Source organism: Oncorhynchus mykiss, chromosome 16 (assembly GCF_013265735.2).
Source record: "Oncorhynchus mykiss isolate Arlee chromosome 16, USDA_OmykA_1.1, whole genome shotgun sequence".
NCBI classification, from domain to species: Eukaryota; Metazoa; Chordata; class Actinopteri; order Salmoniformes; family Salmonidae; genus Oncorhynchus; species Oncorhynchus mykiss.
Genome location: NC_048580.1, coordinates 27,573,294 through 27,591,210, shown reverse-complemented (window position 1 = coordinate 27,591,210; position 17,917 = coordinate 27,573,294). Strand labels below are relative to the sequence as shown.

General features: G+C 42.4%; 1 protein-coding gene across 2 annotated transcripts in view; it reads right to left on the bottom strand.

Moving 5' to 3' along the window:
• The window catches only part of LOC110491768 (U4/U6 small nuclear ribonucleoprotein PRP4-like protein), a 34,210-nt gene that overhangs the window by 4,140 nt on the left and 12,153 nt on the right, over positions 1–17,917 (bottom strand). Inside the window, exons 1-6 of one of the 2 annotated variants that reach the window (XM_021565506.2) lie at positions 16,176–16,681; positions 15,742–16,094; positions 14,462–14,546; positions 14,071–14,200; positions 858–1,083; positions 418–526 (exon numbers count right to left, since the gene is read on the bottom strand). In XM_021565506.2, the coding sequence (XP_021421181.2) occupies positions 418–526; positions 858–1,083; positions 14,071–14,200; positions 14,462–14,546; positions 15,742–16,094 (903 nt within the window). In that variant the 5' untranslated portion in view covers positions 16,176–16,681. Of the gene's footprint in view, positions 1–417; positions 527–857; positions 1,084–14,070; positions 14,201–14,461; positions 14,547–15,741; positions 16,095–16,175; positions 16,682–17,917 lie in introns of those variants that run through there. The other variant, XM_021565505.2, reaches the window with a different exon arrangement.

Sequence of the window (17,917 nt, the reverse complement as noted above, 5' to 3'; positions counted from 1 at the left end):
AAATATTATTAGACAGATATTTTAAATAAATTTAATTCATTGAATTGAATGACTTTCCCTGGAAAATCACCTTGCTTGCCACGGCAGTTTCTAAATTGATCTACTTAAACAGGCGTGTCAAACGAAAATTCCTGGAGGGCCATGTGTCTACAGGTTAGCACTCCTACCTTGTACTTCAATGATCAATTAATGTCATTGTCACCGCTCTAGGTCTTAACTGAATACGAATTTACAATAAATAACATCAATAACAAAAGCCAAGAGATACACAGGCCTGCAGGAATCGAGTTTGACACCCCTGTCCTAGAACAAATGTATGAATGTGGTCTCTAGTTACTAGACCAGACTAGTGTTCACAAACCACAAATCAAGCTTCTTAAGATTTTGGGATTCTATACAGTAAACTGCAATTGTTACCTGTATGGTGTTGTCCCAACCCCCAGAGATGAATTCTCTCTCCATCTCTGGGTGAAAAGTCACTGCGAAGACCCGAAAACAATGTCCATCCATAACTGTTCTTGTGGAGCTGAAAATAAAATGGTGGAAAATAAATACAACGACCTAAAGTGACTCAAAATGTGTTTATTTTGTAAAGGAAGATTGGAGTTCCGACCTTCTCACATATTTTGTATTTATTTGACAGCACACTGGAATAGACAGATGAGAAGTGCTAAAACAGAATTAGTACCCACTTCGCTAGGAGTATATTTGGTCCGGGGGGCTAACCACAACACCAGACTCAGGCACACTCAAATGTTTTATTTTAAATAATGATAAAATTGTCATAATGTTCCACATCAGGAAAAAATTGTATTGTAGAAAATTTTGCTTTCAGGGATTATTCATGTTTTACCCACCTGGCCTTGCAGGTCATCAGTCTCTGGTGAGTGGAGAGGTCATACAGATGAATGGCTGAGTCGGACCCCCCTGTGGCTGCTTTCTCTCCAGAGGCGGAGACGGAGAGCGAGAGGGTCTGTCTCTGTCCAACTCCTCCCTCTCCACCTCCAGTCTCCCCCACGTCTCTCACCCCCCACAAACACTCTCCTCCCCACACGTACCAGCTCCTCACAATGCCGCTGGCATCTCGAGGAAGCGACACAGGAGAGAAGGAGTTGGTAATTGTCCATTTCAATACAGAGGAGAATCCTTATTTCTCCCATTGACATCGATGCATGATTATGTGTTAGTTAGTGGGATTCACCACACACAGAGCCTAGTGAAAGTACTCACACCCTTGCAGTTTTCACATTTTGCTGCTGTTAAGGAATTTAGCCCCAGCTGCAGCCCCACGCTAGGGAATACTGTGTGTGCACTGAAGCTGAAAGCTAGATTGTGTCACTGGCGGTCTGGGGGGGGAACTTCATGCAGAGCTAACCATCAATGGCTGGGTTTGTCTGTGGTCTGGGATCCAGGAGACCCAAAGTACGAAACATACTGCACATGAAATAGATACTTTTATAGTTTTCTGTATATTAGAGAATCCCAATGATGCATGTCTATCAATAGCTCTCTTTCAATCGGTCAATTTCAGTACAACATACTATAGGGAGTCGCACTTTCACGGCTTCGGTTGAAGGATACACAATCATGCCTGACAAGGCCACCTTCCACAGGTGATAAGCATGAGGCTCGGATTTATTCCTTCAATTATTTCTTTCTTCATGTCGGTGTGAACAGGAACGATTCGCGCTAGTAAAACAAAACAATTGGAAAACTAGATTGCTTTATAGTGGTAGAGTGTGCTCAGCCCCTGGACATTGTGTGCTGAATTTTGTACTTGTTTTCAAAAGTCTTCTAATCACAAACTATTACTTTTTCTTCAATTTGTTGGTGCAATGAGTAATATGGCTAAGAAAACGACAAAGATGACGATGGCTACAAGCTGGGTTCGGGGTCGAGATCATGTCCCCAGTCATGTGACTATAACATTTCTCTGAAAGACACTCATGATCTATGTATAGTTTGTCTTAGCTTGGAACACTCGCAGGAAGCCCTCCATTGAACCATTAGTGTGCGCATTGCCACGTACTGCGTACAAACTCCTTAGAAAGATGTGTAGCGTTCTTGAGAAATCTTGGAATTACCTCGGCCCAGCCGAGGTGCAGGAAGCAGAGTTGGATTGGTGGTCGGAGCAAAGGACTTGTCTAACTAGGCGTGGGGTATGTGGTGGCTGCCCGCTCCCAACCTGGTTCCTGTGCGCTCTGGGGTATGGGAGGCTACTCGAAGAGATAGCTCCAACACTGCAGTAACACCTAGCAATAAAAAATTAAAAACAACACACATAATACAGATATTATTAAATGTTTTTATTAAGAAATATCAGAACGATGTTAGAAACTGGAATACAAATATATATATACATATAATGTACATAAACATATCAACATATATAAGCATGTATAGACAGTATACGTACAACAGTAGTTATATAGGATGAGACATGACTAGAATAAAGTATTTACAGTGTACTTGGAAAGTATTCAGACCCCTTGACTTTTTCCACATTTTGTTACGTTACAGCCTTATTCTAAAATGTATGATTTTATCCCCCCTCATCAGTCTACAAACAATACCCCATAATGACAAAGGAAAAACTGTTTTTTAATTTTTTTTACAAAATGTATAAAGAATAAAAATAGAAATATCACATTTACATACATATTCAGACCCTTTACTCAGTACTTTGTTGAAGCACCTTTGGCAATTACAGCCTCGAGTCTTCTTGGGTATGACGCTACAAACTTGGCACACCTGTATTTGGGGAGTTTCTCCCATTCCTGTCTGCAGATCGTCTCAAACTCTTTCAGGTTGGATGGGGAGCGTTACTACACAGCTATTATCAGGTCTCTCCAGAAATGTTTGATCGGGTTCAAGTCCGGGCTCTGGCTGGGTCACTCAAGGACATTCAGAGACTTGTCTTGAAGCCACTCCTGTGTTGTCTTGGCTGTGTGCTTCGGGTCGTTGTCCTGTTGGAACATGAACCTTCCCCCAGTCTGAGGTCCTGAGCGCTCTGGAGCAGGTTTTTATCAAGGATCTCTCTGTACTTTGCTCCGTTCATCTTTGCCTCAATCCTGATTTAGTCTCCCAGTCCCTGCCGCTGAAAAACATCCTCACAGCATGATGCTGCCACCATCATGATTCACCGTAGGGATGGTGCCAGATTTCCTCCAGACGTGACGCTTGGCATTCGGGCCAAAGAGTTCAATCTTGGTTTCATCAGACCAGAGAATCTTGTTTATCATGGTCTGAGAGTCTTTAGGTGTCGGGCTGTCATGTGCCTTTTACTGAGGAGTGGATTCAGTCTGGCCACTCTACCATAAAGGCCTGATTGGTGGAGTGCTGCAGAGATGGTTATCCTTCTGGAAGTTTTTCCCATCTCCACAGAGGAACTCTAGAGCTCTGTCAGAGTGACCATCGGGTTCTTGGTCACCTCTCTGACCAAGGCCCTTCTCCCCCGATTTCTCAGTTTGGCCAGGCGGCCTGCTCTAGGAAGAGTCTTGGTGGTTCCAAACTTCTTCAATTTAAGAATGATGGAGGCTACTGTGTTCTTGGAGACCTTCAATGCCACAGAAATTGTTTGGTACCCTTCCCCAGATATGTGCTTTGACACAATCCTGCCTTGGAGCTCTACAGACAATTCCTTCGACCTCATTGCTTGGATTTTGCTCTGACATGCACTGTCAAATGTGGACCTTATACTGTTGGGTTCTGAGAATATGAAAATATACTTATTCATGTCACTAATGGAGTGCTGTTATTTAGAGGGTCTACACCAGAAGTTAATGGTTATAGGAGGAAGGTATATCGTGTGTGCAATTAAGCTTGGAATGTGTTGAGTGCAGGGAAGCAATTACATGTGGCAGGCATTGATAAGGGGAGAGAGCAATGGATTAGTGATGGAGGGGGGTTGAGGTCAGGTCCGGTCACCTTCAGGGAGATATAAATGTTTATGGCCCGTATCACTAGGGTCTTGCCTAGCAGTAAAGAATGATGTTTCTACAGACATGTAGGAGACTCAGCCTATGAGGAACGGTTAAATATCAGTGCTTGTGTGAAAATGGTTTTGTCTAATGCAGCTGTATTGATCCTCTGGGAATAATAAACTTGGTTAAGCTTTCATAGTGTTCATAGAGTTTTTTACTCTGAGAATTAGAACCTAACAATAGACAAGTGTGTGCCTTTCCAAATCATGTCCAATCAATTGAATTTACCATAGGTGGAGACCAATCAAGTTATAGAAACATCTCAAGGATGATCAATGAAAACAGGATGCACCTGAACTCAATTTCGAGTCTCATGACAAAGGGTCTGAATATGTACAGTTGAAGTCGGAAGTTTACATACACCTTAGCCAAATACATTTAAACTCAGTTTTTCACAGTTCCTGACATTGAATCCGAGTAAACATTCCCTGCCATAGGTCAGTTAGGATAACCACTTTATTTTAAGAATGTGAAATGTCAGAATAGAATTGGAGAGAATGATTTAATTCAGATATTATTTCTTTCATCACATTCCCAGTGGGTCTGAAGTTTACATACACTCAATTAGTATTTGGTAGCACTGCCTTTAAATTGTTTAACTTGGTACAAATGTTTCAGGTAGCCTTACACAAGCTTCCCACAATAACTTGGGTGAATTTTGTCCCATTCCTCCTGACAGAGCTGTTGTAACTGAGTCAGGTTTGTAGGCCTCCTTGCTCGCACATGCTATTTCAACTCTGCCCACACATTTTCTTAAGGATTGAGGTCAGGACTTTGTGATGGCCACTCCAATACCTTGACTTTGTTGTCCTTAAGCCATTTTGCCCCAACTTTGGAAGTATGCTTGGGGTCATTGTCCATTTGGAAGACCCATTTGCAACCAAGCTTCCTGACTGATGTCTTGAGATGTTGCTTCAATATATTCACGTACTTTTCCTGCCTCATGATGCTGATCTATTTTGTGAAGTGCACCATTCCCTCCTGCAGCAAAGCACCCCCACAACATGATGTACCCCGTGCTTCACGGTTGGGATGGTGTTTTTCGGCTTGCAAGTCTCCCCCTTTTTCCTCCAAACATAACGATGGTCATTATGGACAAACAATTCTATTTTTGGTTCATCAGACCAGAAGACATTTCTCCCAAAAGTATGATCTTTGTCTCCATGTGCAGTTGCAAACCGTAGTCTGGCTTTTTTTTACGGCAGTTTGGAGCAGTGGCTTCTTCCTTGCTGAGCGGCCTTTCAGGTTATGTCGATATAGGAATTGACTCAAATTACAGCGGGGCAAAAAAGTATTTAGTCAGCCACCAATTGTGCAAGTTCTTACACTTAAAAAGATGAGAGAGGCCTGTAATTTTCATCATAGGTACACTTCAACTATGACAGACAAAATAAGAAAAAATAAATCCAGAAAATCACATTGTAGGATTTTTAATTCATTTATTTGCAAATTATGGTGGAAAATAAGTATTTGGTCACCTACAAACAAGCAAGATTACTGGCTCTCACAGACCTGTAACTTCTTCTTTAAGAGGCTCTTCTGTCCTCCACTTGTTACCTGTATTAATGGCACCTGTTTGAACTTGTTATCAGTATAAAAGACACCTATCTACAACCTCAAACAGTCACACTCCAAACTCCACTATGGTCAAGACCAAAGAGCTGTCAAAGGACACCAGAAACAAAATTGTAGACCTGCACCAGTCTGGGAAGACTGAATCTGCAATAGGTAAGCAGCTTGGTTTGAAGAAATCAACTATGGGAGCAATTATTAGGAAATGGAAGACATACAAGACCACTGATAATCTCCCTCGATCTGGGGCTCCACGCAAGATCTCACCGCGTGGGGTCAAAATGATCACAAGAATGGTGAGCAAAAATCCCAGAACCACACGGGGGGACCTAGTGAATGACCTGCAGAGAGCTGGGAGCAAAGTAACAAAGCCTACCATCAGTAACACACTACGCCGCCAGGGACTCAAATCCTGCAGTGCCAGACGTGTCCCCCTGCTTAAGCCAGTACATGTCCAGGCCCGTCTGAAGTTTGCTAGAGAGCATTTGGATGATCCAGAAGAAGATTGGGAGAATGTCATATGGTCAGATGAAACCAAAATATTACTTTTTGGTAAAAACTCAACTCGTCGTGTTTGGAGGACAAAGAATGCTGAGTTACATCCAAAGAACACCATACCTACTGTGAAGCATGGGGGTGGAAACATCATGCTTTGGGGCTGTTTTTCTGCAAAGGGACCAGGACGACTGATTCGTGTAAAGGAAAGAATGAATGGGGCCATGTATCGTGAGATTTTGAGTGAAAACCTCCTTCCATCAGCAAGGACATTAAAGATGAAACGTGGCTGGGTCTTTCAGCAGGACAATGATCCCAAACACACCACCCGGGCAACGAAGGAGTGGCTTCGTAAGAAGCATTTCAAGGTCCTGGAGTGGCCTAGCCAGTCTCCAGATCTCAACCCCATAGAAAATCTTTGGAAGGAGTTGAAAGTCCGTGTTGCCCAGCAACAGCCCCAAAACATCACTGCTCTAGAGGAGATCTGCATGGAGGAATGGGCCAAAATACCAGCAACAATGTGTGAAAACCTTGTGAAGACTTACAGAAAACGTTTGACCTCTGTCATTGCCAACAAAGGGTATATAACAAAGTATTGAGATAAACTTCTGTTATTGACCAAATACTTATTTTCCACCATAATTTGCAAATAAATTCATTACAATGTGATTTTCTGGAATTTTTTTCTCATTTTGTCTGTCATAGTTGAAGTGTACCTATGATGAAAATTACAGGCCTCTCTTATCTTTTTAAGTGGGATAACTTGCACAATTGGTGGCTGACTAAATACTTTTTTGCCCCACTGTATGTCTATTAGCCTATCAGAAGCTTCTAAAGCCATGACATCTTTTTCTTGAATTTTATAAGCTGTTTAAAGGCACAGTCAACTTAGCGTATGTAAACTTCTGATCCACTGGAATTGTGATACAGTGAATTATAAGTGAAATAATCTGTCTGTAAACAATTGTTTGAAAAATGATTTGTGTCATGCACAAAGTAGATGTCCTAACCAACTTGCCAAACTAAAGTTTGTTAACAAGAAATTTGGGGAGTGGTTGAAAAACGAGTTTCAATGACTCCAACCTAAGTGTATTTAAACTTCCGACTTCAACTGTAGGTGAAACCGGGCTGGCTAAACAAGTGCTGCGTAGTATGCTAGCCAGGTTGGCTACTCGCCGAGGCAAGCTAGCAATTACTACCTATTCCTCCCTCTCCACAGTAGAGTTTCTGGGGTACAGTACATCTCTTATTTAGTATATGTAGCGTTAAGTCACTTGGTTATTCTAAACGGGTTGTGCTGTGGTCAAAGAGTTTAGCTAGCCTAGCTTTGAAAAGCCTCCTGGCTAACGTCGGCTAACATGCTTCACTTCCAGCAATGGGAATCTTACTAGCTTCCCCCCAGCATTATGGCACCCCAATCCTATTTTCAATTCCTGCAGTTGGAGGGAGTGGAGGAAGCGAGGTTTACTTGCACCTCCGATGAGGAAGCAGCTCCCAAGCACTTGGCTGGGGTAACCCCCAGGGCGAGGGGCATTGGCACGGGTCTGACTGAGTAGTGCGCCCCTCCCCCAAAAAAATACTGTGACAAGAGTGCCCCCACGTTTGGTTATGGTCCAAATGGAGTACTACGTCAGCCATTGCCAGAGCCCCCTGTGCCCGTAAATAGGCCAAGCTTCATTCAGGCTATGCAGTCTCACACAACGTACAGTACCAGTTTGGACACATCTACTCATTCAAGGGTTTTTCTTTATTTTTATTGTTTTCTACATTTTAGAATAATAGTGAAGACATCACAACTATGAAATACCAAATATGGAATCATGTAGTAACCAAAAAAGTGTTCCAACAAATCAAAATATATTCTATATTTGAGATTCTTCAAAGTAGCCACCCTTTTCCTTGATGACAGCTTTGCACACTCTTGGCATTCTCTCAACCAGCTTCATGGATTGCATTTCAATTAACACGTGTGATTTGTTAAAAGTTCATATTTGCGTTTGAGCCAATCAGTTGTGTTGTGAGAAGGTAGGGGTGGTATACAGAAGATAGCCCTATTTGGTAAAAGACCAAGTCCATATTATGGCAAGAACTCAAATAATCAAAGAGAAACGACAGTCCATCATTACTTTAAGACATGAAGGTCAGTCAATCTGGAAAATTTCAAGAACTTTGAAAGTTTCTTCAAGTGCAGTCGCAAAAACCATGGTTAAACCATTAACCAGCATGGCTATCACAGTATTCTGCAGCGATACGCCATCCCATCTGGTTTGCGCTTAGTAGTGGGGCTATCATTTGTTTTTCAACAGGACAATGATGCAAAACACACCTCCAGGCTGTGTAAGGGGTATTTGACCAAGAAGGAGAGTGATGGAATACTGCATCAGATGACCTGGCCTCCACAATCACCCGACCTCAACCCAATTGAGATGGTTTGGGATGAGTTGGACCGCAGAGTGAAGGAAAAGCAGCCAACAAGTGCTCAGCATATGTGGGAACTCCTTCAAGACTTTTTGTAAAGCATTCCTCATGAAGCTGGTTGAGAGAATGCTTAGAGTGTGCAAAGCTGTCATCAAGTCAAAGGGTGGCTACTTTGAATAATCTAAAATATGTGGTGATTCCACATGTGTTATTTCATAGTTTTGATGTCTTCACTATCATTCTACAATGTAGAAAATAGTAAAAATAAAGAAAAACCCTTGAATGAGTAGGTGTGTCCAAACTTTTGACTGTTACTATATGTTAAATGCTTGTCCATGTTTAATGCTACCCCCTCTGTTACCCTGCGTTCCACAGGGTTTAAGGGGTATATCAATCTCTCCAGGGTGAGAGTAATAATTAGGGTCTCTGGCTCCTTTCCCCAAAGGTGGTTCATTATTTGTATTCATTGTTGATTCCTGCCCGTAGCTCACTCGTCCCTATTAAGTGTCCAGTGATACAGGTTATGGGCTCTATGGGCGATTAGTTGTTGGTAGCGGAGTCGAGGGAATGAGCAGGGTTGGACACGACCACGCTATTATCCCACACACATTCTCTGTGGTTCATATGATCCCTGAAATGAGCTGTCTGTTGTCAGGTCAATGCTTTTCATTCCTGGGAATTAAGAGTCAATTATGATTCACCCCTGTATGTTAGAATAGAAGGGGTCAGTTTTTCAGAGCTGTCTCGGGACTCTACGCTGACATTTTTACAAGAAGCACATGTGCTTCTATGTTAACAAATGTAAGCGCACACAAATACATTTAGGAGCACAATGATAATATTTGAGGAAGAGAGTTTTATGATAAGAAATTACGAAAAGTGCATGGATAAAAGTTTTTGGGAGTGTTCCATGCTCAATCAAGCACAATGTACCCTCAAATATTCAGTAATTTAGGTGAGACAAAAATTATCAGCTGCCCCTTTAAGGGGTGGGCCATTAGCGTGATGTGTCTGTCAGAGATTTTCCAACATCTCTTCTTTTTGCTAGTAGTTGAGCGAGCTCAAACTAACATTGACAAACAACCCAGCGTGTGACCAAAACGCTATAAATAGCCAAGAAACACGAGGACAAAGTCACACTTTAGTAGACTTTCGGGTAAATTCGACCAACTTCTATGCTAAAAATGACTCTTTCAGCCCTTCACTCACAGTGCTCTTAGCCCCGTTGCTGCATGAGTGGTGGTATTACCTTGCGCAACAACAACAGTGCCAGTGCTGAAAGATTCATTTGATGGGATTCATAGTTCTTTGTGCGATTAGCTACCAGCTATGAGGCAAAACGTCAGAAATAAAATAAATAAAACTTTAAAAGTGCACATATCCGCTATCTCAGTGTGTCATGTGGGAAAATGACGGAACCTCACTGGGGGCTCAAAACCTGGTGGTGCTTGAAAGGTTACGCAGTCTCAGACCAGTCTCTAAACCTACTGCACTCGCATGGGACTTAGAGCTGGTTTTGGAGGCACTCTGGAGTCTGTGGATCTGAAGATGCTCTTCTATAAAACCTCCCTGCTCATGGCTTTGGACTTGGCTAAATGTGTTAGGGACCTCCACACATTATCTGTACACCCTTCCTGTATGCCCCAGGCGACTCCAAGGTTACTTTACGTCCAAATGCAGCCTTCGCCCCAAAAGTCATGGCTATATCCTACAGGTCGTTAGCTTTTGAACTATTTTCCTTTTCGCCTCCTTCTGAAAAAAACAGAGGTTCCATATCCAGTGTCCAGTGGCAGCTTTACGCACGTACATTGAAAGGACCCGGGGTATCCGGTTATCTGAGCAGCTTTTTGTCTGTTTTGCTAATCCACCTCGCAGCAAGGCACTCTCTAAGCAGCGTCTCTCCCACTGGATTATCTCCCTGGCATATTATCAGCAAGCGACAAGGGTTACCTAGTGGTGTACGTGCCCACTGCACCAGGGGTCTGGCAGCATCTAGGGCATTGTTTAAAGGGTTAACTACAGGAGATATTTGTGCTGCAGCAAGTTGGGCATCACCATACACTTTTGTGAGGTTTTATCACTTGGATGTCACTTCTCCCTGTGTAGCCCACAGCGTGCTTATTATGGCTGGGACTGGGGAAAGTCACTAGGCAACGTGCGCGTAATACCCAGACTGTCACATCTGGCGGGGTCAGATCTGGGTGGTCTGCCATGGGCTGTTTTATTTAGTATCTGTTGGGGTCGGCTTGGGGTGTGATTATATTTCTCCATAGTATGTTGAACTGAAGTTGACCAACTGAAAGGGAACGTAATATTATGACTATAACTACTGTTCCCTGAAGGAGGGAAACGAGGTGCAACACCTGTTTGCCCCCCCGTTTCTGGGCTCGATAAAGAGCGGTATTAAATTGAAGGAATGAATCCGAACCTAACGTGTATCACCTGTGGACGGCGGGACTTCCAACGAGGCATGTATTTCACTGGCCTTGTCAGGCGTGATTGTACACTGAGTATACAAAACATTAAGAACACCTGCTCTTTCCATGACATAAACTGACCAGGTGATTCCAGATGAAAGCTATGATCCCTTATTGATGTCACTTGTTAAATCCACTTTTGAATTGTGCTTTTGAATGGGGTATGGTTGTAGGTGCCAGGCACACTGGTTTGTGTCAAGAACTTTAACGCTGCTGGATTTTTCATGTTCAACAGTTTCCCGTGTCAATCAAGAATGGTCCACCACCCAAAGAAAATCCAGCAAACTTGACACCACTGTGGGAAGCATTGGAGTCAACATGAGCCAGCATCTCTGTGGAATGCTTTCGACACCTTGTAGAGTCCAAGTCCCGAAGAATTGAGGCTATTCTATAGGGACAGCCAACTCCGGTCCTTGAGAATCACATTCGTTCAGTCAGAAGCATTTTGAGTTACGATAGCAGTTGAAATCTGAGCATTTTGACTAAGTCTGCGTGGAACAAAAGCAGACTTGTTATTGTGCATAGAATTAGAATGACTAGAACAGACATTTCCGTTCAAGGTTAGTAGCAGTGTTGCGGAGTAGTTCAACTAGTAATTTAACTAATTCAATTAGTAATGAAATAAGTAATTTATCCCATGTGGCTCAGTTGGTATAGTATGGTGCTTGCTATGCCAGGATTGTGGGTTCTATTCCCACGGGGAACCAGTACAAAAAATATTAAAATGTACACTCTGGATAAGACCATCTGCTAAATGACTAAAAGGTAAACTACATTTTGCAGTAGCTTGGTGGTAGTTGAACTATTAAAAAATATATACAGTGTATATATAATACGCAACATGCAAAAATTTCAAAGGTTTACTGAGTTACCGTTCATATAAGATAATCAGTCAATTGAAACAAATTCATTAGGCTATAATCTATAGATTTCCCATGACTGGGAATACAAATATGCATCTATTGGTCACAGATACCTTTGAAAAAAAATTAGGGGCGTGAATCAGAATACCAGTCAGTATTTGGTTTGACCACCATTTGCCTCACACAGCGCGACACATCTCCTTCGCATTAGAGTTGATCTGGCTGTTGATTGTGGCCTGTGGAATGTTGTCCCACTCCTCTTCAACGGCTGTCTGAAGTTGCTGGATATTGGCGGGAACTGGAACACACTTTCATACACATCGATCCAGAGCATCCTAAACATGCTCAATGGGTGACATGTCTGGTGAGAATGCAGACCATGGAAGAACTGGGACATTTTCAGCTTCCAGGAATTATGTACAGATCCTTGCAACATGGGGTCGTGCATTATCATGCTGGAAACATGAGGTGATGGCGGCGGATGAATGGCACGACAATGGGCCTCAGGATCTCGTCACGGTATCAAATTGCAATCGATAAAATGCAAATGTGTTCATTGTCCGTAGCTTATGCCTGCCCATACCTTAACCCCAACACCACCATGAGGCACTGTGTTCACAACGTTGACATCAGCAAACCGCTTGCCCACACGACACTAGCACGAGCACGCAGATGAGCTTCCCTGAGACGGTTTCTGACAGTTTTTGCAGAAATTATTTGATCGTGCAAACCCAGTTTCATCAGCTGTACGGGTGGCTGGTCTCAGACGATCCTGCAGGTGCAGAAGCCGGATGTGGAGGTTTGACATGCTGCCAAATTCTCTAAAACAACGTTGGAGGCAGATTATGGTAGAGAAATTAACATTCAATTCTATAGAAACAGCTAGCGCACATTCCTGCAGTCAGTATGCCAATTGCACTCTCTCTCAAAACTTGATACATCTGTGGCATTGTGTTATGTGACAAAACTGCACATTTTAGAGTGGCCTTTTATTGTCCCCACACTCTTAGAAAAAAAGGTGCTATCTAGAAACTAAAATGGTTATTCGGCTAGGGAAACCCTTTGAATAACCCTCCAGGTAGAACACTTTTGGGTTCCACAGAGGGTTCTACATGAAACCCAAAAGGCTTCTACGTGGAACCAAAAAGGGTTCTCCCTGGAACCAAAAATAGTTATCCTATGAAGACAGCTAAGGAGTGCAGCACAATGTACACCTGTGTAATGATCATGCTGTTTAATCAGCTTCTCGATATGCCACACCTGTCAGGTGGATGGATAATAGGATAATAATAGTGTGTTTAATAGGCTAAATTACACATGATCTAAACATAGAGTATGACCCCAAAGGGATCTGTTCTTGCAATTTGTAGTTTATGACATTTCAGATTTACATATGATAATTTTTCACAAAGTAGTTTGGATGTAGTGAACTACTTTTTCTAAGTAACTTTAGTAAGTATACTATATTTTTCTTCAGGGTAGCTTTAGGGTAGCTTAATTTCTTCTAGTGTGAAGTAATTGGTAGCTTGGTAAACTATATCTTCAGAGTAGCTTCCCCGACACTGGTGCATTGTGGAGGAGAAAAGCCGGATGCCAAGACGTTCCGGATGTCATATCCTCACATATCTTTGATTACAATCATAACACGAGTAACCTGCTTAATTGCTTACACATAACTTTAAAAAGTCTGAAGTAAACAAGTGTTTTCCATCACCATGTGCCTCAAATCATACAGGATGCAGAATTGTCAGAGGCCCTAGAAACTCGTGACAGTTGAATCTTCTACTGGCTCAAAATGCGGAACATCACTGTACCAGAAACATGACAAAGTAGCAGAACTCTCATCGTTCTCATTGTTTAACTGAAAGTTGTATCAGCTTCATATCAATCAACGATTGTAATGATGCATGTATACATCATTGAGAATGTCTAACTTGAGATTGAAGAAACATGATTTAGTACCATGCCCTTGCATCTAAGTACCTGCCAAGTCAACTTATTAGAAAATACAGGTCTACAATGGCAGACATATTGATTGTACCATTGAGCACACTTAATTGCCTTGGTCTGAGGGGCTTCTCCCATTTTAGTCATTCTATTTCTATGAGTGTGTGACCCTTTAGGACAAGTTATGTTTGTTCAGGAGAGGGGCCCTCAGAGAGGGCTAACATGTATCACTCACAGCCAGGTCCACCCATTGACTTGAATTTGAATGTCCATTCTAGTCATTCTATTTCTATGGGAGTAAGATGTATTACTCACAGGTAGCCAGCAGGAGACAACGTGACTGGGAGCTCAGAGTGAATCGTAGTGCAGTAACTGGTAGAGAGGACAGAATGCTGCTGCTGTCCCTTAGTGTCTGTAAAAAATTCCCATTGTCCATACTGTAGAGCTGAAAAAGACAGATGGCGTTAAATTAATTCAGACGTCCCAATGACAGATCTATAATTTATCATTCTCCTACACGTCAATTGGTCAGCCACATATCAACGGTGTTGTGTTCATTAGGAAGGAAAATGAAAAATATTTGTGGGGAGATACTATCTGCACCTGTCCAATAAGAAACATTTGTTTTCATTGTCTGGTGCAAAACGTTTTGCTACAGTGTGCCTTAATGAACATAAAAGTTGGAAACGGTGTTCAAGTCCAATACCTTGATGGCTCCGTCACTCAGACCAACAGCCAACAGAGTCCCTTCATTGTTGAACTGGCACGTCATCACCTCACTCCCACACTCCCTGAGACATGGACAGAAAGATGGAGGTGGAGAAGGCCTTCACACCTCTGGATATTTGTCAACTGTCAGTGCATATTGTGAAAATTTAGATGTAGACACACACACACACTTACACACAGAGTATTTTGTAATTTGTACAGTGCATTCAGAAAGTATTCAGAGCACTTTACTTTTTCCACATTTTGTCACATTACAGCCTTATTCTAAAATGGATTCAATAGTTTTCCCCCCTCATCAATCTACACACAATACTCCATAATGACAAAGCAAAAACAGGTTTTTAGTATTTTTTGCAAATGTATTCAAAATAAAAACTTAAACATCACATTTACATAAGTATTCAGGCCCTTTACTCATTACATTGTTGAAGTCCCTTTGGCAGCGATTACAGCCTTGAGTCTTCTTGGGTATGACGCTAAAGTTTGGCACACTTGTATTTGGGGAGTTTCTCCCATTCTTCTCTGCAGATCATCTCAAGCTCTGTCAGCTTGGATGAGGAGCGTCGCTGCACAGCAATTTTCAGGTCTCTCCAGAGATGTTCGATTGGGTTCAAGTACGGGCTCTGTCTGGGCCACTCAAGGACATTCAAACTTGTCCCAAAGCCACTCCTGCATTGTCTTGGCTGTGTGCTTAGGGTTGTTGTACTGTTGGAAGGTGAACCTTCGCCCAGGTTGAAGGTCCTGAGCGCTCTGGAACAAATTTTTATGAAGGATCTCTCTGTACCTTGCTCCGTTCATTTTTTTGTATTTAATCCATTTTAGAATAAGGCTGTAACCTATAACACAATGTGGATTAAGTCAAGGGGTCTGAATACATTCTGAATGCACTGTATATGAAAGGCCTGAAAAAAATCACCATGTAATTTGTAACAAGATACTTCAGAAAATCTTAAAAATACTGAAAAACGTCTCTAAAATGATTTTTTTAATAGCGGTTCACAATTTCTTGGGCCCTACAATCCCAAATGTAATGCATTGGTATCAGAAGTCTTATGGCACTATCGTGTGAGGCCACGAGAGGTGTTGGTGGAGGAGCTTGAAAGAAAGCACTTCCAGAGCAAGGATAATGGGGTGATTTAGGTACAAAAGTAAAATCGAATTTTGTATTTTCTGTACTTTGTAGTTTACTTTAATAATTTGTTTGGATGGGTATCTCTGCACACACACACACAGACACACAAGGCTTAATCTACTTACAACACAGAGTGAATGTGGAGCTCTCCTTTGGTTTTAGGCTGGGTGTGTGTAGTACTTATGTACGCCTCTTCTTTATAGACATTGGTCTGTGGGCCTTTACCTACATCTCTCAATTCAGTGAGATCTAGACCAGTTGTGGCACTCTCTTTATGTGTGTCTGGTGCTCTGTCTAACTCTGCTTCACTCTCTGCTTCTTCACTGTCAGGGTCAGTCTCAGATCCAGGGTCTGTGCTGGGGTCTGAGTCAAAGTCACTCAGCATATAGCTATGACTGGGTTGTTTAGACTCTTCTTCACCATCACCATGAGCTTGGAAGACTCCTCTCCTGGAGGCTGCAGTGGCATTGTTAGACATCTGGATAGGAGAACATGAGATGTAATATAGATTTTCTTTATGAACTTTATAGATCAAAGGTATTTTTAAAGAAAAACTTACACAATGGCAGCTATGTTGACACTGCCATGTTGATCTGAGTCTTGCTGTTGGAAAACCACTTTAGACTACAGTGACAGACTTTCGGCTGCCACAGATGCACCTCGCCAACTTATGTCTACAGTCAGCTTCGCTATCCTTACTGCTCGAACACACCATTGCGATGAGCGAGCAAGGTGCCAGGGTTCCGGTATTGAACATAGAGAAGTTAGATTTCAAAATTCCTAATAAGACACTTTGGTTATCACTTTGTGCAAACATCACTCACAGTCGAAGATATTAACATTTTATATTCATCTAATGTTTGCCATGTTTTTGGATGATGTGATGATGTTGCAGCTCACGCTGCTCCCTGTGCGCACTGAGTGCTAATGTGTGTGTGAAGTTGGGTGCTGTAAACCGGATGCAACCCGGATATAGACGGTCCATGAATCGGCGAGCGAAAGTGAGTAGATTAAAATAAATTATAGTTGTCACATGCGCCGAACACAACAGGTGTAGTAGACCTTACAGTGAAATGCTTACTTACAAGACCTTAACCAACAATGCCGTTTTAAGAAGAATAAGTATTAAGAAAGTATTTAAAAAATAAACTGAAGTAAAAAATCATAAAAAATAAATAAATAAAAATTCAAGAGCCCCAAATTCAAAAATTTGGTGCGGCAGGGTAGCCTAGTGGTTAGAGTGTTGGACTAGTAACCGGAAGGTTGCAAGTTCAAACCCCCGAGCTGACAAGGAACAAATCTGTCGTTCTGCCCCTGAACAGGCAGTCATTAGGCCGTCATTGAAAATAAGAATTTGTTCTTAACTGACTTGCCTAGTTAAATAAAGGTAAAAATTAAAAATTAAAAAAATACAATAACAGTAACGACTCTATATACAGGGGGTACCGGTACAGAGTCAATGTGTGGGGGCACAGGTTAGTCGAGGTAATTGAGGTAATATGTACATGTAGGTAGAGGTAAAGTGACTATGTATAGATAATAAACAGAAAGTAGCAGCAGAGTAAAAATGGGAGGGGGGTTTCAATAGCTTGGAAGTAGAAGCTGTTAAGAAGCCTTTTGTACCTAGACTGCCCTCCGATACCACTTGCCGTGTGGTAGCAGAGAGAACAGTCTATGACTAGGGTGGCTGGAGTTTTTGACAATTTTTAGGGCCTTCCTTCCTGACACCGCCCAGTATAGAGGTCCTGGATTGCAAGAAGCTTGGCCACAATGATGTACTTGGCTGTACGCACTACCATCTGTAGTGTCTTGTGGTCGGAAGCCGAGCAGTTGCCATACTAGGTGGTGATGCAACCAGTCAGGAGGCTCTCGATGGTGCAGCTGTAGAACTTTTTGAGGATCTGGGGACCCATGCCAAATCTTTTCAGTCTCCTGAGGGGGAATAGGTTTTGATGTGCCCTCTTCACAACTGTCTTGGTGTGTTTGGACCATGATAGTTCGTTGGTGATGTGGACACCAAGGAACTTGAAGCTCTCAACCTGCTCCACTACAGCCCCGTCGATGAGAATGGGGGCATGCTCGGCCCTCCTTTTTCTGTAGTCCACGATCATCTCCTTTGTCTTGATCATGTTGAGGGAGAAGTTGTTACCCTGGCACCACACTGCCAGGTCTCTGACTTCCTTCCTATAGGCTGTCTCATTGTTGTCAGTGTTTTGTCATCAGGAAAAAGGGAGGCGCAAAATGGGAAAAAAGGGAGGCGCATCGGGGCTAGTCGCATTAGAAGGGGTGGGAGATGAGGAA